The 27026-nt window shown below is 35.4% G+C and overlaps 1 protein-coding gene across 4 annotated transcripts; it reads right to left on the reverse strand.

Annotated features, from left to right (window-relative positions):
- Positions 1–8426: 8426 nt before the first annotated feature.
- LOC117404989 (neurexophilin-2-like) lies at positions 8427–26335 on the reverse strand. Of its 4 annotated transcripts, none has more exons than XM_034007823.3 (4): positions 25606–26335; positions 25229–25324; positions 24661–24816; positions 8427–10740 (listed from the first exon to the last, which is right to left on the reverse strand). In XM_034007823.3, exons 3-4 carry the CDS (start codon positions 24712–24714, stop codon positions 9994–9996), a joined length of 801 nt encoding a protein of 266 aa, XP_033863714.1. In that variant the 5' UTR covers positions 24715–24816; positions 25229–25324; positions 25606–26335; the 3' UTR covers positions 8427–9993. The 4 variants fall into 4 exon arrangements, with proteins under 4 accessions (XP_033863714.1, XP_033863713.1, XP_033863712.1 ...); XM_034007822.3 differs by having other exon boundaries at positions 25144–25324; positions 25606–26334; XM_034007821.3 differs by having other exon boundaries at positions 25144–26334.
- Between the last annotated feature and the right edge of the window lie 691 nt (positions 26336–27026).

The following is a 27026-nucleotide window of genomic DNA, read 5'->3' on the forward strand; positions in this document are numbered from 1 at the left end:
TAAAATGTCCCGAATTAAAAGAATAATAAAGAAAATATTCTAAGCTACATTAATTAAGTTTACACGGTTGGTTGTGTCATGATGTAGCTTAAGGTATCATCACTTCCTTCAAAATATTAAGTACAGTATATATACTGTAGTCCCTTGTCATTAGAATAATATTTAATAGAAGAGCTTTGATAGTCTCACATGTTTTATATTGGAAAAATAAACAGTTTAAAATGACTTTGCCATTTGAGATATTAATTGCAGTAGGAAAAGGGGAAAACAATAAGCTTTTCATTGAAGGAAATTAGCAGCCAGTGCCAGTAATTCAGAATGGCAGTTTGTCTGGAAATTCAGAATTGGTGTAAAGGTTTGAGCATTGCCATGTATTAGTAATATACCATTTGAGACACACATTTACATGTGAGGGCTATAAAGGGCAGATATGTTCTTAAAGGTTTACTGTTTCTCTATTTCACTTAATTGTATAATGTGAACTAGCCTTACTTTTTTTTACAATCTGCTGGGCATTATATAGGTCATTTATTTGGTGGGCTCACATGTAAATAATCTCTTGTTTATCTCTCTGATTTAGGTGTTTTCTACATTGTTTTAGTGCACTTTGTTTTTTATATTGCATTTGCTGATGCCTTCTTTATCTGGTTGTCCATGGTCAACCAAATTTCTCTACAACTTAGCACTGCTGCACACCCCATTAATTGTAATCCATGTAATTAATTACCTTCCAGAAAAAAATTGTAAAATAAAAATAAATTAATAACAAATGACTCCAGGAGACAGATTTATCACTGAAAGCACATCTCATTTTTGACAGAAATGTGCACATTTCAACTAGTAAATAATTTCTGTAATAATTTAATGTAAATTGTACTAATAATAAAATAGCACATACAGTACATGTACCAAAAAATGTCAGAGACACTGTGCTTTTATGATGCTGTGTATTATGTAGAGATGGCGTTTTTTTTTTTCCTTTTTAAACATTGATATTGTACTGCTTTCTAAAGCTGTCCTTTATCATTAACATTGCAATTGCTTTTCTTATGTTGGGAAATGTATTTATTATGTATCAATGATATTTTATAAGTCTTATGTTGGGGGGGGGGGGGGGGGGGGGGGGGGGGACTGTTTAAAACTGTATTCCTAATCAATGCACTAATTTGTATCAGCCTTTATTTAAGTAGATTATATATATATTTTTGGTGATATGTGGTTTGAAACTGATGTAAAGCATGTATGTCCTTTTATAAATTATTGGGAACTCTTTCATCGAAGTTGCAGTATAAAAAGAACAGCACAGATATATATATATATATATATATATATATATATATATATATATATATATATATATATATATATAAACAAGCTCAAGAATCCCACACTGAAATTAACAATGACGGATTGCAAAACTAAAACAATTCTGCAAGATTTCTTGAAGCCCTGAAAAAGTGAAAATCCAGGCTTCGAAAGCCATCCTTTAGCAGTCTCACAGTAAAGTCATAATTAAAGTACAGAAATTTGTATGGAAGTCAGATAGATGGGCAACGTGGGGGTTGCATTAGATTGTATTTCACTGTGAATTGTAAAGAAACTAAAACTAAATACATAAGTAAAGTTGCCATTTACAGTATTAAGAATACAATAAAATCATTGTTGGTATTTATTATTATTATTATTATTATTATTATTATTATTATTATTATTATTATTAAGAGGTACAGACAGTAATGTTTGACCAAACCTTTAAAAATGGGCCATCTACATAAGCATATAATGTAAAATAGGTAAATAAGGAGTTCTGAAATAATCCATTTGTTGACCAGACCAGACTTACCCATTTATACAGTTGGGTTTTTACTGGAGCAAAAGTACCTTGCTCAAGGGTACAGCAGCAGTGTCCCCAACCTGGGTCAAGAGTCCAGAGCCCTAACCACTACTCCACACTGCTGCCCTTTTCCTTTTAACGAACACAAGCAGACATGATGAAAGATGATAGCGGAGACAATAAGTTTCAGTGGGGATTATTTTTTACTTTTTACTATGTTACAGATTAATATGTGGAATTTATTCAAACTCTTCTACATTTGGTTAAGATCACTAATTTACACCATTTGTAGTTTTAGGGCTTTAAGGCTTTTTCAGTACAGTAAAATGTAATGATACAATTCAAATGTTGCTGTGGCTGGATGGACTAAGGAGACAATTGAACATCCTCATTGCAAACTCATTAATGAAGTTGTAAAAAATGTCTATAGACTTGCAATAAATATGTTGAATACAAGTAGATACTAACTCTGCCAGAAACAAACAACTTAAGAATGCCTAAGATCCCTTGAATTAAATTTCTGATCTATTCTCCCTTCAGAAAAAAATGGTGCCAATGGTGCCGCCACACAAACCTAACGAATGCCGTGTAATAGTGGGCCGAGTTCAGTTGTTAGTTTAAACAGGGATTGCAGTTTGTTAATAGTGTTGGCACGCTAACCGCAGTGTGTACGAGGCCTTAGTATTGTACACAATTCATTTCAAACTGGGAGAAAATAAAAAGACTGCCAGAATTTTTATGCAAAGAGGCATTTGGAGTTTTCCGGTATCAGTCTAAGCATCCCCATTAGGGGAGCTTGTATGAATTTGCTAATCATTCACTACAGCCGCTGCCACTACAATTGCTAATATATCACAAAACAGTACAATTTGCTACTTCATATTTTCAGTGCTGTGACCTAAGATGGCTGCCATTGTGGGATGACCTAACACTTCAAGATATTTGCTACATACTCTGTGCATAATTGCTTTCTGTGATATTGGTCAAGTTTGATTATGGGCATTGTAAACAAGAAATTAACCTATTCATGCCAACTATTTAAAAAAGCTGCTGCCACCATAATCAGTCTCATCTCAGAAACAATTTGAGGTAGTCATGTATAGTGTGTATATATACATAGATAGATATAGTATTGTTTTGGTTGTTTGACTGGAAATATTATTAGTATTTCTTTATATTGGTACAAAACAGAACGTTTTATATAAATTAAAATAACACTAGTTTTAATTTTAAAAAATGGCTGTAATTTTTTATCTGCTGCCTACCCATGTACAAATGTAAGTTTGACATGCATAGAGGAATGGACCATTTTGACTGCTGTACAACACTGGTAGACTGTCATTTATACTGTGAAATCAATTGCTGTACTGATAAGCGTCAAACTATACACAAATTAAAGGTTACAAATATACTGGAATTCATGACGGACTGAATGATTTCTAGGTATTCCTTTCCTAGATACTTTAAATGGAATGCATCCTTTAATTGGCCTGTTGTTGGTTACGTTATCAAGAAGCAGAAAATATAATCTACAGCTTGCTGGAGAGCTCCAGATGTTCAGTTTTTAAAGTTTTGTCTTCTGTGTTGTGCCTAGAGAATATATATATATATATATTTAGCCAGTGAAAGCAGACAGATGATACATGTAGTACAGTACATTCCTCAATTAGCAAGGTTAGTTAGTAGAAGGGGGTGAGAAAGTAACTGACTCAATTAGCAGTAATATGACACCTGGTATATATCACATACTGAGAGAATGTCAGCGTGTTTATAACAAATCTACACCCTTTGCTAATTGGATTAGTAGAAATGAAGCCATAAAGGGAAGTATTAATGTGCATTACTGTTCTTTTAAATGAATACAGATATTCTGGTAACACTATTCATTATTTGAACATGTAAGGAATGTATAATTCTGTCATTAACCTTGCTCATGTGCATCGTGTACAATTGTTTGGGTACTGACAATAAGAACCGTTTCTCATTACATTTTACTCCTTAACAATAAGTATGGGACAGAGAGTAATTCTGTTTGTATTGTGTCCTTTTTAATTCAGCTGAAAAACAAAATGATGTGTCAGGAACCATCATAACTTAACAAGAATGATAATTTAGGGTATTAGGTTTTATTTCAATGTATTGATATTGGAACATTACTGAAAACTATAATGTGTTACCCACATTCTATTTTTTGGTATTCAAAAGTTTCAGTAAGGTTAGCAACCTGGAAGGTTCTGTAAAGTTTCAGAAATTTTAGATAATAAACATCTGTAAGGCATGACCTTATTTGGTCATTGTTATTAAATATTTTGCTGAAGTCTGTTCTTCTGCAGGATATATACGCAGCCCTGTGTCCATTGTGTGACACTACTGACATGTGCAGTAGAGTGGAGGTTCATTATGCCTCTGTAAAGACTCTTCAGGGTTTTTAAGGATTATTTCTTCTGTTACACTTTGAAGTCTCATCTAACTGAACATGGGTCAATCACCTAAGTGTCAGCTAAACAATGAAAAATGAAACATGTTCGTCCAACAGTAAGTTATTTTTGTTCATGTAAATGCAAACTCAAATGGAGTATTATGTTCAAACAGATATTTAAAGACCAAAATCCCCTTTTTCTTGTAGGAGAGAGAGTAGATTTGAAAACGTAACACCGTGTAACAATTTTTTTTTTTTTTTGGTTCCTTGGTAGTAAGTGTTATTTCCTAATTGCTTATGCCTCAAAAATATAGAAAATGGCTATTATTCCCCACAAACTTTGCTTTTGTGACCAGGACAGTGATATTTTGAAATTTACCTATTTTTCAGAACATTCCAGATAGATTCAGTGCTGAGTAAACTTGGAGTAACTTCTAGAACTTTCCAGTAATATAAATAGTAGTATAAATACAGGGGCCTTAAGCCCACTAGTTCAGTTTAGTTCCAGCTGCCTAAGTGGATACATATCTGCATTTTTCTGAGATGGCATCAAGATGCTGCAATGGTGGCATTCCTGATGGGTCTCCAAGGCGGTTTTACCAAGTTTCCCTGCTATCTTTGCCTTTGGGACAGCAGGGACACCAAGGCGCACTACCACAGGCGGGACTGGCCACAGCGGACCGAGTTCTCTGTGGGGAGGAACAACGTCAAGTGGGAGCCACTGGTGGACCCCCGGAAGGTGCTGATGCCACCACTGCACATCAAATTGGGCCTTATGAAACAATTTGTCAGAGCTCCAGATAAGGAGTCGGCAGCCTTCAAGTACCTTCAAGACTTATTCCCTAAGCTGTCTGAGGCAAAGGTCAAAGCCGGTGTCTTCGTCGGACCACAGATAAAGAAGATCCTGGAGTGCAATGAATTCCCCAAGAAGCTCACTAGTAAGGAGAAAGCGGCTTGGAACAGCTTTGTCGCAGTGGTTTAGGGCTTCCTGGGCAATCACAAGGCCGAAAACTATGTGGAGCTGGTTGAGACTCTGGTGAAGAACTACGGCACAATGGGCTGTAGGATGTCCCTCAAAGTCCATATCCTTGATGCTCATCTTGATAAATTCAAGGAGAACATGGGAGCGTACTCGGAGGAGCAAGGCGAGCGCTTCCACCAGGATATACTGGACTTTGAACGCCGCTACCAAGGACAGTATAACGAGAACATGATGGGAGACTACATCTGGGGGCTGATTCGTGAAAGTGATTTACAGTATAATCGTAAATCTCGAAAAACTACTCACTTCTAAATCTTTTGTAGTCATTTTTGTATTACTTTAGTATAAATACATGTTAATTTGGATTCATATGTTGTTTTTTTTTCTGACTTTATGTGAACGAAAAGACACAAATTTGCCCATTTTCTCATTGGAAATAGGTAAATTTCAAAATATCACTGTCCTGGTCACAAAAGCAAAGTTTGTGGGGAATAATAGCCATTTTCTAAACTTTTGAGGCATAAGCAGTTAGGAAATAACACTTACTACCCAGGAACAAAAATTGTGTTTCATAGTGTAATTAGTCATCGAGGGATGCTTCCTAGGCATTTTATATTTTGTGACTATGCACTTTTAGCAAAACATGTTAAATAATCGTCATGGATAAAAGGAAGGCTTGAAACTGAGTAACAATATCTGCACAGTGAATTGGGAATAGACACTTTGTACAGCATAAGCAGAGTAACGTTAACAAAACAAATCAGTCTCCCTGAAGGGGTCAACAATTTGATCTTTTTTTCACATTGTCTATTATTAAAATATTGGGTTTTCAGTTTATCAATAACTTTATTTATCTATCTATCTATCTATCTATCTATCTATCTATCTATCTATCTATCTATCTATCTATCTATCTATCTATCTATCTATCTATCTATCTGTAACATCTTTCTTTCTCCATTCTATTTCCTGTTCCCTATTGTTTTTCATTGGTATGCCAGTCTCAGAAACTGCTCCATTTGATATTTTCAGGATGGTCATAAAGTCAATATGCCTCAATGCTTCTGTTGGAGACAAAAAAAAATTGTAACCATTTTGAAGGATACCATCTGTCAAGAGGAGTTTGTTTTTTTTGTCCCAGAGAAAATACTGCATTCAGCTGTTTTTAGTTTTATATTAATGATGGTCTCTGTTCAGTCAGTACCTGTTAGTATAATACAAAAATATGCTTGCCTTTGCTTTGGTGTGCAGACCGAATCAATATAAAAATCACATGCATGCAAGAAAGAAAGAAAGAAAGAAAGGAAGGAGTGGGTTGCAGGCATTCTAAATGCATTTGGCAGTTACTATAAACTGTAAGACGCCTTGTTTTAAATCTCTATTTTGTTTGTTGATTTCAATATACAGGTATCTCAGTTACAGAGTATGATTTGTTGTGTTCGTTTGGTTTCTAATAATTTAAAAATAAATATGTAAGAGGTTGCATACAATCTCAATTAGCAAATTAATGAATGTCACTGCAAGGATGTGGGGCTTTTCACATCTCCTTACAATCCTGAGGGACAGAACACCTGCCAGACTCCCTCCATTAATACAGCCCTCTGGATAAGCAGCTGTGGCAAACAGGAAACTCAAAATGTTAAAGTTACAGGAATGTATCTGGTATACAATATGTTCACACAATAAGCTACTTAACTCTAGAGAACAATTACTGTTCTAAATAGCTGGTGATGTTATAACCTCAAACACTTTATTCACATTGAATCCTTAACTCAGATAACCTCTAAAGGAGAGTCACTTTCTTTGTAAGTATCTTTTACTTTTGTTTTTGATTGTTACATTCTTCTTTTAACTATTGTCACAATCTGAACGTAAACAAAAAGATCAATGTGAATAGATTGGAAACAGACAGTGAGCCTCCAAGCAATACATTCTGTTCTGAAAGTAAATTGGCATGATGCAATTAAAATGAAATTGTTATGCAGACATTAGAAAATAATTACCCTATCCTAGTATAAACATGTTTATATATCTGAAACAACTACAATAAACCACATACTTTATATTTTCTTTTAAATCATGTTAAAGTTTAAGAATGTGTTGGGAGCCATTGCAGGAGGTAATTTCTTACTCAAGATACAATTCTGAATTTTGTACGATTTCTATGTACAATGGTTCAATAAAGATTCTCCGGAGACTGAACTATAAAAACAGACAGCCCTTCTTATGCTTTCTATCACTCTTCTATATACCAATCTTTTTATCTAAAGCAGCCCACAAACCGTTGCTGTCATGTATATAATGTAGGAAACACAAGCCTTTTACACTAATGTTTATTTTACCTTTAAATGTATTAAAAAGAAAAGACAAACATGCTTAACAATAACAGGGTTAATTTATTTACATCATATAATATTATTTATTATTTATTTCTTAGCAGACGCCCTTATCCAGGCGCCTGTGATTTGGCAAGTTACTTTTAATATGCATACTGTATTGCTTTCCTGGCCTCTAAAAACAAAACAAACAAACAACCAAACAAAAAAAACATTTTTGCACATCACATTTTTTTTACACAATAAATTTGTATAAAACTCTAAAAGCAACAACATAAAAAAAACAAAAAACACTATGGATATATTTTCACCATGCATTATGAACCATGAGTGTTTTCATTTGCATATGTTATATGAAATATTTAAAAAAAATTATACAGGCTTGAGCCTTATCTTATAAAGACATTATTTAATACAACTTCAAAGGACCTAGTCTCCTTTTCCAGGGCTTAATTTATCACACATATTATTCATAGAGCAGTGTAGTGTTTCATTATAAATTCACAGACAATTTTCCTTTTAGTGACAGTATCCGTCACAGTTTAATACTTGGTGACATTACTTTACCCTAAGAGTTATTCAGTAAAGAACATATCTGCATGAAGATTTGGACCAGTGGACAAAGTGCCGCCAGCCTGTGGCTCCTATTCATTTTGTTCGTGAAAGCTTTCAGAGACAATAACAATGGTCTTTTCATACCATTGACTATGCTTTATGAGGATGTACAATAACTGTTTCAAAATTCCCATGTACAGTAACATAAAAAGGACATAACCATTAAGAACACATTACATAACAATAGGGTTCATGAACTCTGGAAAACCAAGCCCAAGATAACCACCAGACACAATCAGGTTTAACAAACACAAATTTATTTTAGCCGAAAAGAAATAAGCATAAAAGGATCATTGTGATTCTTCTGATCAGATGGAACATTGATACAATCTATAAAGAAAACGCTAAATGTAACACTAAAAATGCAACTTTAACATTCAAAATATTATTTTATATATCTCAGCTATAATAATAATTAGTTATATTTATGTGTACTGGTTATAAACAACTGAAATGAATGTACATCATCATAAGTCTAATGTCTAATGGTCACCAACACAATTTTTTGATATCTCAGGATATCAAAAGTTAAGACAAAATAAAAATTATACACAACTTTTTTTAGCGTTTTTTTTTTTTTTTTTTTTTTTACTACCGACTATTACTGTTAATCTGTAAATCCACATCTGAAGACAAATTGTGCCTAACCGTGATACATGTGGCTTGCATAAACGATTATGAGGTACAAAGAAATGTGACATTATTGGATCACAATCAATATATGTACACTGTATGAGAACTACCGTATTATATTTACAGTATTTGTATGTATATTATAATCACCCCCCCAGAGGATTGAAGATTTATAATCTGATAGTGACTTTAAGATTAGGATTAAGTTAAAGGTATGAGGTGAAATTGACAGTTAAGGAGAGGAAGGGGTTTATGTTTTTTGTTTTGTTTTGTTTTTCCTGGCAGCAGAGACTTTTCTGCACCAATTGGCTCTGAAATAATATTAATGATAAAACAAACAAACAAACAAGAAATCCCAGACAACTTGGAATGTTGCCATTACTTATATTCATAAAGTTATCAAATTAGCATTCTCATCTTCACTGTCATATATCCCCGATAATTACGTTAATTGCAAAGCCTATGAATGACAAGCCTGTGTATGTGTTTGCAATACTGTCAAAATATTAGACTTAATGAAATAAACTTTGTCCTAGACTTCCTCTTGACATATCTGTCCTTGCAACAAAGTATTGATTTTGAAAGATTTGATAACCAGGACAAGTTATTACAGAGCATTTAAAGCCAGGGTAACACATTAATAAGAGGCAATTAGATAATTTGTGTTATACATTATTTTTGCAGTAATACATAGGAGTTTTAATTGAGTAATACTTGGCATGAAGCTAGCTACAGTATTAAACATGTTATCCATCAGTGAATACATATTTGAAAGGGTGCACAGGATTTACATCTGACAGATGATTGTTAACAGCAGTTCTTTATTCTCTAATGAGCACATAAATCTACTGTACCAATGACTTACCAGTTTTACCAGATTAAATGCAGTTTCCTAATACATTTTTAAAAGCTTCCTTCATCATTTTAAGTACCACACTAAAACAAAATAAGTAATTCCATACAAAAGTAAGTCCATTTTAACTTCTCGTGTCCAGAATCCATCATGAGAGATGGTCACATAGTGTCTTTTCTCAAACCTCTCTGAGTAAGCCTACATCAAGCAAATGACAAAAACTAATATTATTGGTGCTAATCCATAAAACTAAGTTAGATCCTATTATACCCGAATTGCATGAGAAATCTAGGAGGTCAATGAACATGCAAGAACATTTTATCATCCTGAGGAAAAATAGGGAGTGTCACTGTGATAATTGTAATCAGGGCAAACCTTTTGGACCAGTTTGTAGTCTACGCTGTAGAATGCAATATAGATGCATATGACCTTAAACGGCTTTGAACACAACCAGGAAACGTGGCTTTGGGTTTGCTCTTGGTAGCAAACCTTGGAAGGATCAAAGCTGCACAGGGCTGTCTTTTTGGCCCTGTCTGTTTTCTCGTACTCGGTTCGACAGTTGAAAGCCTTGGAGTCCTTGGTTTCCAATGTTGACTGCTGGGAGATTTCAAACTCTACAACTTTAGATGGTGGCACCAGGCTCACAGACACGTTTCCAAGGCCTGTCGAATTATGACGAAAATAAACACTGAAGGTTCCGTTTCCATGATCAACGATTTTTCCAGTTATGAGAAGGTTTAATTTAACTGTCTTGATGTTAGAATGAAAGTCACCCCATCCAAACATCTTCTTAAACTTTCCAGTCTTCACTATAGGTCTGCGTTTAGTTCGAACATGGTTTTCGTGAACGTCTGTTCTGTTGGCTAGCCAGTCCCAAAAATCTTCAACATTTTCTAAGTGCGTTTTTTCTTTTATGTTCTGTTTGAGATCTTGAGACCCGCTTGCAAAAAGTCGCAGTGGATTTACAATTGGTGAATTGGCAACACTGTTAGCTAATGCCTCCTCATTGTCTGTTTCTCCCCATTCTATAAGCTCTGTTGTTGGTAGCTGGGTTTTTTCATATGTAACCTAAAAAAAAAAAGAAAACAAATCAGTTTGTAATTGACTGCTTTTCTTAACATGTTTTCCATCTATGGCAAAAAGTATATTATTGAAAGGAGAAATTTAATAAACTAAAAGAGTTGCATCTACAGAACCTGGTTAATACAGTCGTTTTAAGTATTCTTTTTTTTTTTTTTAAAACAGCCTCTGTATGTCAATGTACACTGCAAACATATACTGAGGTAATGTCATTTTGCTGAAGTAATATAAAAAGTAGACATTCTATGTTTTTTACACACAATATATTCAATTTAAGTTTAAAACATAACCCATACAATATACATCAATATTGTAAATAATTCTCTTTTGAATTATATTCTCTTAATTCATTCAATTGCATGTCTCAAGACTGAAGGAATTTGAATCTTTGATGGCTTATAAATTTCCCCTGCAACACAATTAGGTAGATACAAGTGTCATTACTGCTGCTTACTCAGTACATTTCCCCACTTAACAATATGATTAATAAAGCCAAGAAGCCTCCATCAATTATGTTTAAAAATGTCATTCTTTGCAGCCTTTGTTTGTTCGGTATTGATATAAAAATCCACTTCAGATACAAACCTTAATAATTCATGGCAATAAGCTGAGCTGATGTTTTATTGGTAATTAGATGCAGTTTCTATCCTAAGGCAAATCTGAGGGCATTATTTGTAGGAACATATGTAGTTCTTGCTAGAAACCTTCCAAATGGACTGGACAGATTTCTGTCTTAATTGTAATCGTGCTATACGTGAAATTGAACCATACATGAACATAGTTTTCAAGCTAGATTTGCTGGTAACTTCTATACTAATTGAGTTTTTTGCATTGCTTTGACACTAATTCAAACACTGTTTAAAATTCATTATATGCTTATATTAGTATTTAATCACACAATCATGTCTTATGAATGTATAATTGGACAATCCATAACGGGGATGCCTTTATAAAGTAATTTTAATACAAAAAAAAGGTGGACAAGTTCTCTTTCACTGCAAATTTCAATGAACAAAAATGCTTTAACCATGTATCAGTAAGTATGGAATATCATAGAAAGTATGACTTTTGTATCTGTGATACAATATCTTAGAAGTGCAAACTTAGGTGGAACAAACAAAATAGCCAGGTTTCATTCAATCTAGACATTAGTTTTGTGAGGATACTGGCAGCATATCCCTTGGGTAGATATATCTAGCTTGACACAAAGATAATTGCCATAGTTACCAAAACTAGCCTCTTGAAAGTTATTAAGAAGTGAAAAGCACTGGTTCCTAGATCATTTGGGAACTGATGAAATGCATTATTTTCAAAAATGTGTGTAGTAATGCAATGTAAAAAGAAAGTCAATTGAAATCAGCTTGCTTCATCCTCAACAGACTATCGTTTTTGATACTACTGTTGATATTACTGGTTTTGGACAACGGACAACTTGTAAACTATACATTTGTGAAATTCCCCATTTAATATTAAACCCATTATGGGTTGATATAAACCAAATAATGATTATAAAAAGCCTATCAATATGTCACCATTTACAATTTTGTAGATTGACAGTTTTGGTCATTTAGATAATCTAATTAAAACTTAATTTGGTTGATGTAATAGAACCTTCCTTTCACTCTGTCAAGCAGATGTAGTTTCTTACCTAAGCTTTGTCAAACAGATGTGACAGTCTGTGATAGCTGTTTCACGCTAAACTAGAGAGCTCTGGTAATCTATTATCATTACATTCATAAAGAATGGCTTGCACACTGTAGTCATTTTAGGGAAAAACAATTGACTGACGTTCTCATCAGGGAAAATATTGCAAGTCAGTATTTAAAGATTCCTATTGGACTGTTTAAAGTGTGGGATGTGGGTATGACTCAATTAGAAAAATAACTCTTTTAGGAACTCAAAGAAATACAGTTCATTATATGTACTGATTAGTTCCACCATTTATAAAATTGGTGCCTAAATTTTGGTATCACATAATGTGGTATATATATCTATATATCTATATCTATATCTATATATATATATATATATATATATATATATATATATATATATATATATATATATATATATATATATATATATATATATATTATGCTGGCACGGTATGTACTTTCATTCTGATTCAAATTCCAATTCACATCAGACTGCCAATCTACACCGTAAACAGCAATTGTCCGATTCTCAAAGTAGACTAAGAAGAAAATATGAACAGTAGTAAAGCAGTATAACAGCACTCATGATATGGAGGTCTTAAAGATCCACATAATGCATCTCAGGAGGTTCTTAGCCTTCCAGCTCCTTCTAGAGATAATTAAAACAATGAAGAGTCAGTTCATAGCACCGATCTATTCTGGGCTTGCACGATGCTTAACAGAATATCAGACACCATTTTAGCACAAAAAGAAACTCTGAAAGTATTGAACTGAAAAAAATATATTATAATAATGACATCTTGAGTTCAGTCCATAGCAATGGCAGGGAATGTATGTTACTGACACACTTGTTTGAAATATATTTCAGTAGAGATACTGTACACTGTGCAATTTTTCAATTAGCATATTTAAACAGTTAAGAAATATAAAGTCATATAAATTCTAAAAACAAATACAACAATGTTTCAAATGAAATAACTGAGGAATAAATATCAAAGAGATTGCCATCTACGACTACCATTTGCCTTTTCTACTTAGCCACAGAGCAGCAGTATTCACAGTTCTACCGGAATCAAATGCCCTGTTCAACAAACTTCTCCACATTGACGGAACACAGCCAGGTTTAACTTGGTTTCCATCTTTCATGATAGGATGATTCACCGATTCTGCCATGCCTACTACTAGCTCTTGTATTTAAATCTAACATGAGAGGCTGCTTCAACAGATTAATCCCTTTACAGAAAGATCGATCTTTACAGTGCTTCAAATTTTTTGCTTGTAAAATGATTCACTCAAAAGAGCCTGCCTCTTGAGACTGCCTTCATAGCTGTGGTTTAGGGCATTCCCTGAAACCCATACCTGCTAGAGAATAGATTGAAATTTCTGATGACTCGAACAGCCTGCCACAAAAGCTATCAGTCTTAATCACTGGAGTAATGACAATGCAAGATTGATGTTTGCTGATGAAAAAAGAGCAGCCGGCCCAAACAACTGGGTTTGATATAACCTTTGCTCTCCTGTCCAACACTGACCTTGTATCAGCCACCTCTGCTGGAGTAATGCACCAGGGATCTTTAAACACCCAATTATACTGACCAGCAAGTAATGCCCCAGAGAGAGGCACAATTGTATTATGTTTGTTAGAATAGTACTATATGAGCTTTTCATTAGCAACTTGATGACAAAAAATGTGAACACCTGAAATAAAGGAATTACTAATAGGTCACATATGGAGTGTCACATCAAGTGATATTGCATGGGAAACGCCAGCTGGGGGCTGTATACAGTAGGCTAGCTAGATTGGACAGAGATTCAATACTGAAGTTAGGATTTTCTCAGATGTGGTTGAAGCTTAGTGCTATGGTGACGGATAATCTACAACTATGGGCAAAAGTTTTTCATCACCCTATAGAATTAACTAATTTTGTTTCATAATATCGAATAATACCTGCTGAATAATGAAAAATTGCAAAATATGTCTACTGTACTATTATTATGTTGTTTCTTTGATTACATGATGTTAAATAACATGTAACATGGGCAGCTGGCTCTTTGAGCTAATTATATATATATATATATATATATATATATATATATATATATATATATATATATATATATATTCTAGGTGCATGCAAAACCTTTGGCCATAGCTGTACTTCATGGATCTCTACTGCATCTCCAATGTGATATGTCATTGAAGAAGTCCTTTAACCCATGATTGAGCCTTTTGTATTATGAAGTCACCACATCTTTACAAGATAAACCCGGTCCACAAACTGCTCAAGCAGCAGAGAAGCTCCTAATGTTCCTAAATATCAATGTGTTGCCTGGGCCTACAGTATATTACTTTTATGTCTTTTTTATGTAGTTACATTCTCTTTGTAGTTTAACCAATACAAAACCTACCGCAATGATTAAGGAAAAAAAAGAAAGTCCATACTTTATTTTACTTAAATTTAAGGAAAAAACTGCTTTTCTCAGAGCCATACTAATAAACCTGAAACAGCAGGTCCCAGTCAGTGAATAATATTTTCACTCTTCAATTCAGAACAGCCTCTAGCTGACAGATGTTTCAGGAGATGAATTAGATTTACTGAACAAGCAGAAATAACAAGCCCCAAATGGTCCATAGCACATAATTGTGTATGACAATATGTTAATAGATGAGCATGGTTGTAGCCATGATATTGCAATAATGTTGTCGTATTTTTAAAGCCAAATGTTATAAACATTACAAAAAATGTTTTTCAAGGTAATGGAAAATCAATCTGACAGAACTGTCTAGTTCCTAAGCGACTGTCTTTCATTTTTTTTTTTTTTTTTTGATTATTCAAAATGAAATTTGTTCAGCAACCATTGGACAAATGTATATACAATAAACTTAACCTAGTGATATTAGGGCATTATCTCTATTGATAATGAGAATTGTGTTATACAATTATGTATTTATCCTCCAACAAATAGCTAATTGTTTCTATAACAAAACAGTGTATTTTATTCATAACCAGTGTATTTAAAAAGTCAGCAATGAGTATTTCTAGCAACCAGCTAATGGGTATTATGTTGCTGCTTTTATTATATCTAGTGACAGACTAACTGGAGTAATGGCTGTAGTAACTGTTTAGACTATCAAAATACACTCCCTCATCTCTTCGCGAAGCCACCACACAGAAAACATTCAAGGGGTCAGGGGTAGCAGTGTGGAGTAGTGGTTAGGGCTCTGGACTCTTGACCGGAGGGTTGTGGGTTCAATCCCCAGTGGGGGACACTGCTGTTGTACCCTTGAGCAAGGTACTTTACCTAGATTGCGCCAGTAAAAACCCAACTGTATAAATGGGTAATTGTATGTAAAAATAATGTGATATCTGTATAATGTGATATCTTGTAACAATTGTAAGTCGCCCTGGATAAGGGCGTCTGCTAAGAAATAAATAATTAATCACTTCAGTTTTTGCCTGAATATCCTCATTTATATCAATGCCAAAATGAAGCATCAACTGTTATGGCAGGGAAGGAGTAAAAAGCATCCTTTAGGAGATTTTTGCCAGAAGTGAAAAAACCCAACCATCCATAGTAGATCATTATTTGCCTCAGTCACATTTGGGGGGTGGGGCGGGGGGGGGGGGGGTGTACTAAGTTTAGCTTCTAGTCCTATAATTCAAAGACTGATTATTTGTAGACTTTGTAAAGCATGGAATAAAAATCTGACCTTGTTCCTTTTCCAGCAGGCATGTTTTTCTATTCTGCATGCTTCTTTTACTGGGTGTCGTTTATCCAATTTAAAAATTAACTTATAGTACATTTTTGCTATTCACCAAACCAAAGGAAATTCATAACAATTTCACAACACATCCCTATATTTGCTCAATTTAACTCTAGCACTTTTAGGAACATCATATATAGTCAGTGATTGAAAAATAGATTGCACTATTGCCCCAACATCCTTACACCACTGGTCAATAGTCTCAGTCTGTCATGTGATTGGTTCACATCACTGTCAGCCCCGCCCCTTTTCAAAGGAACACCTTTGTCCCTCTTCACAAGAGAAAATTGCTGAACACTGTTTCTGTGAGTTGACAGAAAATTAATTACAAAACATGCAACAAATGAATGATGCTCCAAACACTAAAATGGTGATTAAAACATCACTGTCACTGTTTTCTGACTTTCTGAAATTTAAATAAATTCAACTCAACGATGTAAACAAATATGACGGGCGGGATATAAACTGGATCATGCAGCAGTCAGCAAACCAGACGGAGACAGAGACAAACTTTGCTAACGATATGGTATGAACTTCAAAAACATTTTCTGTTATTTATTTCTGTTATTTATTTATTTACATATGCTGTATCAGCTATATTTAAACAAAATATATAAGTCAATATTTATTTACGTATGCTGTATCAGCTATATTTAAACAAAATATATAAGTCGTATTTACTATCCAACCTTGTCTCACTTATTTTCTTGACTGACTCATATATTAATTCAGGTTCAGCATATTAAATATGGACTGGAGAGGAGGGCTATAGTAGAAAATGACTGACCCGAGGGAAGACTGTTGTTACCGACAGGGGGCTATAATGCTACATATTTAAAATGAAGAGTCCTGTTGGAGCCTGGAAAGAACATTGTTTCCTGGACTTTTCCTTGCAGCAGATACCTTCACGTTGATTAATGTTGACATCAAATGCCCCCAGTCAGCCTACAGGCCTTGCCACATTTTTCTGAAGTACAATTTGTGACCTAATTAACAATTTAAGGCACCTGCATCAGAGCTCCGCTGGAGTATTATAACATTTCAGTTAACAAAGGCAGTTACGATTATTTCAATTACATTCAAAATCAACCAGATGCTACTAACCAGGGAGTGTTGTATGTTCAATTAACTTTGGGGAACAAACGCAATCAGGCATAACTTCATTTCTCAATTTAAAAATGTAATTTTCTCCACGAACTGTGAGTAATTTTAGATCAGCTTTTGTATAGAACTTAATTAAACTTGAATATGTGCATTACTCTTTTTTATAATACTAATGTATTGTACAATATAAACTGGAGTAGCCTGTGAAATGGCTATTATTATCATCACTATATAATACTTTTTGACTAATGTTTAATGAGAGGTGCTTTATAAAAAACTATATTGAAGTTGTTGTTGTGTACATTCTCAATTGTGAGAATTCTCAGTTAAAGTATGTAGATGTGGTTATTTTTGAACGGTTCACCTGTAACCTATTTTTATTGTCTTTCACAGGAAATGCATATTCATTTGGGCTACTAGTTACATAAATTAGTTTTAGAAATAATTACACAGATTCCTCCATTTATCAGAACTCCACACTTCCTTCCTGTAAGCATAGGAATAATGCACAGGTGGATGTTACCAGTGAAAGAAAATCTAAAATGTGAGTCAAGGAACAGTACGAACTGAGACTGTCCTTATGCATGGAACACCCCGTACTATATAAGCTTGACATTCTCAACTCACTTTCAGTTTCAATGCGCTACCTGCCAATTTAGGCATCAATCTGCCAATTAAAGTAGTAATCGTGTTGAATGAGTATGATACCCACCACCACACTGTCTGACATCAATAGTACTGTCATAAGGAGGTATGGTGGTCATGTGGTTAAAGAAAAGGGTTTGTAACCAGGAGGTCCCCGGTTCAAATCCCACTTCAGCCACTGACTCATTGTGTGACCCTGAGCAGGTCACTTAACCTCCTTGTGCTCCATCTTTTGGGTGAGACATAGTTGTAAGTGACTCTGCAGCTAATGCATAGTTCACACACCCTAGTCTCCGTAAGTCGCCTTGGATAAAGGCGTCTGCTAAATAAACAAATAATAATAACACTTTCATCACCTAGATTGGAATGAGTCCCAGTGGTTCAAAATATTAAACATATTAGGGTATTGGGTCAATTTAGTTCATTCAACTGTATTTAACAAAGGCTACAAAAAAGCTTTGTGTAAATGTAACTTATACATGGCTCTATGCATTGTATTCATATCATTCATAACAGTTCTACCATCATGCTACCAGAAGGTTCGGTCTTGTACATTCCATTGTCTAAATGCTGAACCAGCATGACCAGGAAACACTTGTCTCTGCTAGACCAGTGCTGCTCCTTGCTATAATTTCCCACATAGTCCTGGATATTAATTAATTGGAAAAGGCCAACATCCATTTGTATACCCATGTCAGAACTGGGGCAGAAATAGTTTGTATTCAAGTTAGATTAGCTATCATCCTGATTTTATGTCACCATCTTGCCCACTCAATATCTGACAAGTAATGCATAACACTAAGGGCCTGTATTGATGGTACAAGTTAAAAATGTCTGTGACAACACTATCTATGATTGATTAGCATGACTGGCATCATCTCACAAAATGTGCCACCCTTATATGAAAATACAGATAGTTGTCTACAAGGGCTAAATCCCCAAATGACTCCTGCAAACCGAAGCAGAGCTGTCATTATAGACAAACTATATACAATCCAGTTTTAATCCGTCCCTAGAGAATTAGTACGTTACAAGCTTAACGGCTCTTTTCTTTTCTCAGTTGCTCAGCAATTTTGAGATCCATGTAAGTTTCCCTCACATGGATTCCCTTGGAGGGTTTCAACTGAAGACTCAGCTGCACCAGTTTGAAGAATATAAACAGCATTTTATTGTCCAGGGGGAAGGGACTATGAAAGAAACAAGTGCCTTATCGCAGGCCTGCAGCTCTGTAATTTGTTGCAATGATATAATGCCGGCATGGAAAACCTTAGAAGGCCGGCACAATCCAAATACAGATTAGTTTTTTGACATAAGCTTCCTGAAAAACTAATCAATCAGCCAATGCTGTATTATCAGAATCCTGAGATTAAGGAGCGTGCTTAATCCCCCAGCAAGTTTTATTACACTTTCAGCAGCTAGTACATCTTTAAATAAAACAAAATCTAATATAATTTAACTCCAATGAGGCCTCCAGAGATGGAATGTATGCAAAATTCATTAGAAAGAGTATTGCAAATCATGCTGTTGTTGTGGCTAAATTCCTGTTTTTAATGCCTTGCCTCGAAATTGCAGTCTTAATGATGTACTTCAGATTATTTATATAGAGTATAAAATGTATTTTAAATGTGTTGTTTGATAAAGGATTCATTAAAAAGGGTTTAACTGGGATCTGATTTGTTGCGGTGCTAGAATTGGTAGATGGAGATGCGGAGATGACATTTGGGTTTATCTTGTATTTTGTGTAGTTAAATTAACATAGTTTGGCTTGGTCCAATCTTCTGGCATCTAAAAGTACAGTTATATATATATATATATATATATATATATATATATATATATATATATATATATATATATATATATATTTAGAATAATACCAATGTATTGTATGTAAATCGTTTACATTTCTGTCCATTTTATTAGCAAAAGTCTTTCAGACTTTGATAGCAAATTGAGGAAGACAAAAGGTGTGAAACTGCAGTGTGAGCATGCAAAAGTAAACAGCGTGTGCCACATCAATCCCGATCTGCCCCCAACAATACACTACTGTGTGAGTTTATATTGTTTTGCTTGTTTTGTACCCAGAGTGACGTCACAATAGTTTTGAAACCACTGACAGGCTGTGCTTTAATGTAGCTCTATTAACAAACACATATTTTAGTCTTATCATACTCTTTGTACTGCTCAAAGTCGCCACTTAACCAATGTCAGCAAGGTTCGATTTATACATCTAACATGTAAATAACCCTTCTAACAAGATACTCTGCCAAATAATAACAATAAAAACTGCACAATGAAACAAGTTCTGACCACCTTCATGGTTTTACACATTGACGTTTCTATGGGGCTTTAAGTAAGCCCTACTTGTACTCTACTGTATGTCCGCACAGCTGCTGATGATGATTTTGATAAAGCTCTCCATAAGCAGTTGTGTTTTGCAGTTTGTTTAAAATACAATAAAAACAAGCACTACATTGACCAAGGTTTTCCTGGACATTTAAATCTGTGTTTTTGCTACAGCTATAATCCAAATAGTAAGTAAAATGTTGCCTTTTTCCATTTATAAACCATTTTAAAGACTTTAGAACCATAACAAAATGTTTTGCATTACTGTTCTGTATCCTTGTATTATTCGCCAGATTAAGGCTGTACATAGCAGTTGTACGTGTTCATTAAAGCCATTGAAAACTCAGAGTTATGGACATTTCAGACTTACAAACAACATTCCCAAGGTGTTCTACTGTATATATATATATACAGTATGTCATGAATTATATGTATGTCATGAATTAATGCAGGTACTCCTTTGTATAGGTAGATCAGCAGGGTGCTGGTGAAACCAAATATATTTGCATACCCACTGTACACATTTTTAATGCTAAGAAATAAATAATGATAATAATATTGGCAGACGTTAACTACTGTACATATCAGATTTAAGGATACTGTTCCGATATATGCTGACAATGTGTAAAACGCCCCCATGCAATTAAAATCTAGACCAGCATTTTAATTCACTAGCACTATTATGGGTTTCTACTGACAAGTCTGGAATTCCAGTTAACACTTTTTAACTAGAGGACTGTATCTATGGCTGGCTGTATCAGCTACATAGCTCCTGGGGTGGTGAAAGAGCTAAATATATTCCATTATTTAATCCACTGAGTGTTTTTAACAAGGGAGATGAACAGTTCCCTTTCAATTCAAAGATGACCAATAACCAATACTTTTGGGATATGCCTGGCACAGGTCAGGTATTTACTGAATATTTTATGTCAGAGTTCACGATAGGCCCCTCCGGGGAGTGACGTCCTTGGTCCCGCCTACCGAGGGATTAAGTAGTCACTACATGGAGATCACGTTCTCTTTTGCTTCTCACAATCAGGTAGGTAAGGTAGGTATAACTAACCTCTCCAGTTGTGTGATTGATTCTTTGTAAAAGAGCTTTCACTTCGAGTTTTTCTGCTAATTCCCCTGCAATTTATTGCTGGAAGTCAGCTTGCCACTTCACCAGAATCGGAAACTCGGCTTCTGAGGACTGAGCTTGAAAAGCTGCGCAACTGCGCTCCGTTTAAAAAAACTAAAACAGCCTACATCACTTGGTGACTGCAAGTCTGCTTTCTCTAACCTACAGAATCTGCTGTCTGTGTGTTTGTCTGTTTTTTCACTGCTTGCAGATAAAAAAAAACAAAAACAACGTGTGTTTCCTCCACTGGGTCTGATTCAGCCCACTGTAGAGTAGACTCGCATACATTAACCCCCCACCCACCTCGGTGCGTTGGGTCTCAAAAAAAAAAATCTCTATATACGGTTGTGTGACTGCATGCGGTCCTGACAGGTACTGTCTGTTGGCAGTGCTCCACACCTCTGCAAGCTACGCACTGCCTCGGTTGTGTGACTGCACAAAGTCCACTGGAAACTGAGTGTCTCCAAACGCACAGCCCCACTGGCCTCCTTGGAAGGTGTGGGGACGCTGGGACTACCACAGTTTCCACCGGTGGATCCCACTATAGCGGCCCTGATGCGAGCCCCTCCAGTAGGAGGTCTATCGAAGGACCCTGTATGCTTTAACGGCCAATGCAAGATTAAGGAGGCCCACATTAAGAAAGCATACATTAAGAACGTCCTAGGCACCCTCCAAGACAGGCTCCACCCCAGACTCAGCAGCCCCAGCAGGGGCCCTGAAGGTTAGCGGCCTCAGACCCACCCCTTCTCACAACACCATCTACAATACTGGCACAATTGCACCGTACACACTGGTTATGCGCTGCAGTTCCGCGCAGGCTCTCCTGCCTTTCGAGGGGTTATGGTTACATCCGTGAGCGACCCTCTCCAGGTCTTGGCCCTCAGGCAAGAAGTAAAAACATTAGTGAGTGAGCTACAGGCTCTGTCAGTGCACAGTTCCTGTATGCATGCTCGTGATGATGGAAACAGGTTGTCGTTATGCATGAACCCTGCTTTCCTCCCTAAGGTGGTTACAGTTTTCCACTTGAACCAATCAGTGGAACAAAAGACTTTCCATCCCCCTCCTTTTTCTTCAGAAGAGGTTCGGAGATTGAACTCCCTCTGCCCGGTTCAGGCATTGAGAAGTTATGTGGATAGGACGAGAGTGCTGCATCAGTCTGACCAGCTCTTCATTTGTCATGGTGAAAGGACCCTGGGTCAAGCACTCTCGAAGCAGCAACTGTCCCACTGGATTGTGGACACAATTTCGACTGCATATACTAATGCCAGCCTACCCCCACCTGGGAGGGTGGCCGCACACTCTAGGTGAGGAGTGGCTTCGTCATGGGCCCTCTTTAGAGGTGCCTCATTGACTGATATTTGTACTGCGGCTAACTGGGCTAATCCACATACATTCACCAGGTTCTACAAACTCAATGTGGAATATCCCTGTATGTCTTCATTAGATATAAGGGTCCTTGAGGTTGCATGCTCACACCACAAAGATTAGTTTAGCGGTAGCGAGATGTCCCTCATCTGCTGTCCGCTCATGCTCCCTCGTGACAGCTTTGATATACTTTCCCAAAAGTATTAGTTGGTGGTCATCTTCGAATTGAAAGGGAACGATAGGTTACAGGTGTAACCCTGGTTCCCTGAAAGGGAAGACGACCACCAGCCAATACTTTTAGGAAAGTATTCGCAGGTTTGATGTAAAAGAGAGCGTAATCTCCGCAGAGTGACTACTTATTCCCTCGGTAGGCGGGACCGAGGACATCACTCCCCGGAGGGTCCTATCGGCAGCTCTGACATAAAATGCTCAGTAAATACCTGACCTGTAGCAGGCATATCCCAAAAGTATTGTTGTTCATCATCTTCTCTTTCAGGAAACCGGGGTTACATCTGTAACCTATTGTTATTTTCATAAGTGACTTGATAGCCATACACACTGTATCATTATGTTTTATTAATTTAAACCCTTCATTTTCAGCAACAGTTACAGTAAAAGTCCCCAAAATACACTAAAGCCATCATTACAGACTACCTGACAAAATCAAATCCATAAGATGGGAATGTCTTTGACAAAATGTCACTTAAAAATGGATAAAAACATCATTTTTATAAGATATAAAATACTAAAAGAAACTTTTGAAATGACACACAGTTTGCAATCTCCTCATTTCTTCAATAAGGTAATTGATAAAGCTTTTTAATTGAAACATTTTTCATTGGATTTATTCCTACACTTTTTTTTTTTTCTTTGAGTATTTCTAAATGTAATGTTGATTCTTTTTAGCCTAAGGACCAGCCTAACGCCAGCTACAGTGCCAACCTACTGAAACTAGTGTAGTGAAAGGAACTCATTCTCATCAAGGTTTAATACAGGTTAAACATGGGTGTTTACAAAACCAAGCTCATCTTTTCATAGGGTATTACTACAGAAGGAGAACTGGAGATCTTACCAAATGCAAGGTCCTGAACAAATAACTGATACTTTTCAAAGTCATGTCTCTGATATCACCAACGAGATTTTTTTACACAATCAGTTATTATTGTATAACAGAGAATATGTCAATGTAATGACCTCTTAATTTACTCTTTAAGTACTGGAATTGTGTTGCACAGTGTGACCACCAACTGTAATTGGACTGTGTTAGTGATAGCATATATCAATGATAAAAGACATTTAAGTGATTGACTAAATATGGTGCAGATATCTGTATTAAAGTGGGGTCACATAAATAAAATCTGAAAATAAACCTGTATATTAATGAACTAGCTTTCTTTCTTTCTTTCTTTCTTTCTATGTATTCATATTTTGACAATACTATTCCCTATTTTCACCTATGTTTATGTTCACACAAGGACTCGATTTACCAATGGAATTAAGCATCATTATATCAGATTACGTCATTAATTGACAAGATTGCACTCTTATTTATCACATACCTTATCTACAAAAATACAAACAAATACCTTTCACTGTGTATGATTTCAGTGTCTTTTATGTAAATAAAAGTTTCCTTCTGTTACAGGAATTATCAGATTTTTTCAAAGTTCATATTTCCACAACATTTAAACTAAAATGTTGTATTAATTTACAGCCCAGAGTAAAAGTTTATATACATCAATTCTAGCCAACGCGTAAGGGTACTTGGTAGTGATAATTCCACTTACTCCAATTACACAGTTTTAAGCAAAATTGTTCAGTCATTTATCATCTTTAAACTAATTATTTTAAAACAATAGAAATGTATTAACATATACCAGCATTAATATTATTGGAAATGCACTCACCACATGAATGAAACAATGTGCCAGAATCAAACACATTGAATGGAGGTACCTCATCTTTATTTGGTCTCAGCTGAATCAGTTATTTTACTTTGATTTGCATATATCCGCTTTTAACGGGCAGATTTGGGTAAAGGGATGCAGCATCGCTGTGATCAACTAATAATTAAAAAAAGACAAAAAGAAACAGAATAAAACACAATTTGAATAACTGTAAAAACTATGTATAGTTCTAACATGACGGATCATTTGAAACGAGCTCCCTCTCGTGCACAATGCATACTGTAGACTGACATGAACATACATGTTATACCGTACTGTTGAAAATGGAATACAAAAAGGTATTTCATTGCTGTTTTTTTTTTTGTTTTTTTTTTTTTTTTGGCACATTTAATCGTACCATTGTCACTTGTTTTACACATTAATTATTTCATAATGAATAAGTACAATATACTTGAGCCTATTAAATGAAATACTTTGTCTTACCATACATTCAAGCTGATGTATCGGACCCCGGTGTTCGAGAAAATATACAGTCTTATTTATATATTGAGCAGTGCAAGCAGTTCACCTGAGTTGCTTCCAATCCAGCAGGCGCTTCTTATAGCGAGTTAAAATTTATACAACCGGGTAGTCCTCTGCGATTGCCCTCCCAATTAACCTGGTTCTTAAAAAAAAAAAAAAAAAAACTTCACTCCAAATAAGTTACAGTGATTGAATTGCATAGATCTGTCTTGATTAAGAAGAGATGTAATCGGCTTCTTGGCGCATGGGGTAGTGAAGTCCAGGCTCAAATCCTCTTAGCCCTCTGCATCTGTTTATAATCATTTTAGTTTTACAGACACCGTTATATATAATTGTGTGTGTGTGTGTGTGTGTGTGTGTGTATTTTCAATATATATATATATATATATCAAAAACCCATCTATCAGAAAACTTAGTTCATACCATTGCTGTTCGTTTGTCTGTTCAGTAATAGCCCTATACAGCAGGAACAAGCTAAAATCACAGTAGTCATTGATAGACTGATGCAGGACCACTGATGCGAGTTTTGAGAACCAATTATAGATGTCCTTTTGGAGTCGGACCCATGCCTTGTGCGCCTATGATATGCAGGATTCCATATTGTCAAGTTGTAGTTTAATCCCTTGGTTGCTTGCTTCCTAACTACTGATCGGCATTAAACGTCTTACCGTCTGATCCTATCCTTAACGTATTTCATGTATTCAGTTATGTTACTATCCTGAAACCACATAGTATACTAATAGCCAGTAAAATATTATATTCCATAGTTTTTAACAGACTGGCTAATACTTCTACTAACAATAATACTACTAATAAACACTGTTATCTCATGAGAAAATTGAGCGCACTTCTAGTGAAAGTGTAGTTGGAGAGGAGCATTGTCCATCTGTTAAATGAGATTTCAACTTGGCCTATAGATTAGGTTTTTATCAAACGAATAACTGTCAACTATTACTACCTTTGTTCATAACTTTAACAACCTTTATTCTTTATTCTTTCTCATATTCCACTATAGTTTGCGTCTATCATTTTGCATATGTGATACAGTTCCAAAGTGAACTGTATCACATAGTGTTCTATGAGCTCCTCCAGGTGGTCATAAGTTACACTACACATTGGTCATTATCCTGTGCAGAAAATGAATATAATTGATCCTGTACCATACACACAGCAAGACATTGAATACAGAAACCACAGGCTGATACAGTAATTCTGAACATAATATACTGGAAGTGAAAGACTACCTGTAATACAAATTGAACCACTTTAAATATTTTAATTCCAAATAAAACGATTAAGAAACAACTTAGAAACAACTGTTTACAGGCGCCTACATTTAAACGTTTTTTTTTTTCTTCTGGAATCTCTAACCCTTTTGTGTTTTACTACTGATAATATTTGTTTAGTCTTTCAGTAATTATGTTAAGTATATGCTGTAATACATGTATTACTTCATCCCGCCTCTTGAGAATGTCCCTGTACTACAAGTTGTCTTTTGTTCTTTGGGATGCCTTTTTTCAAATCCAATATGGCCACCAGTGCAGTTTGATGGTGCCCTTATGGTTTCGTATATAAGTTCCATAGTAACAATTACCATATCTACACTCTGTAGGCATTATAAGATAGTTTTGCATTTGACCTTGACTAGGATCATTTGTGCCAATTTTTGGTTCAACTGGACTAGTGCTTTCAGACAAAGGTTTTTGTAAGCCAGTTTTGTATGTTTATGATGTCATCCAACATGGCCACCATGTTTCTTATAGGAGCAATTGCAAAATCCAATATGGCTGCCGAGCCATGTGACCTGCGACATTTCTTTTTGTTTCTGGTACACCGTCCCATAG

This window comes from Acipenser ruthenus, chromosome 10, assembly GCF_902713425.1.
Source record: "Acipenser ruthenus chromosome 10, fAciRut3.2 maternal haplotype, whole genome shotgun sequence".
In the NCBI taxonomy this organism is placed as follows: domain Eukaryota; kingdom Metazoa; phylum Chordata; class Actinopteri; order Acipenseriformes; family Acipenseridae; genus Acipenser; species Acipenser ruthenus.

Bases quoted from the DNA above. Each gene is read 5' to 3' on its own strand.
- LOC117404989 (XM_034007823.3), bottom strand. From the start codon at position 24,714: ATGAGGTACCTCCATTCAATGTGTTTGATTCTGGCACATTGTTTCATT. The intron at 10,741-24,660 runs GTGAGTGCATTT...TTTTTTTTTTAG, and splicing joins CACATTGTTTCATTCATGTG to GTTACATATGAAAAAACCCA.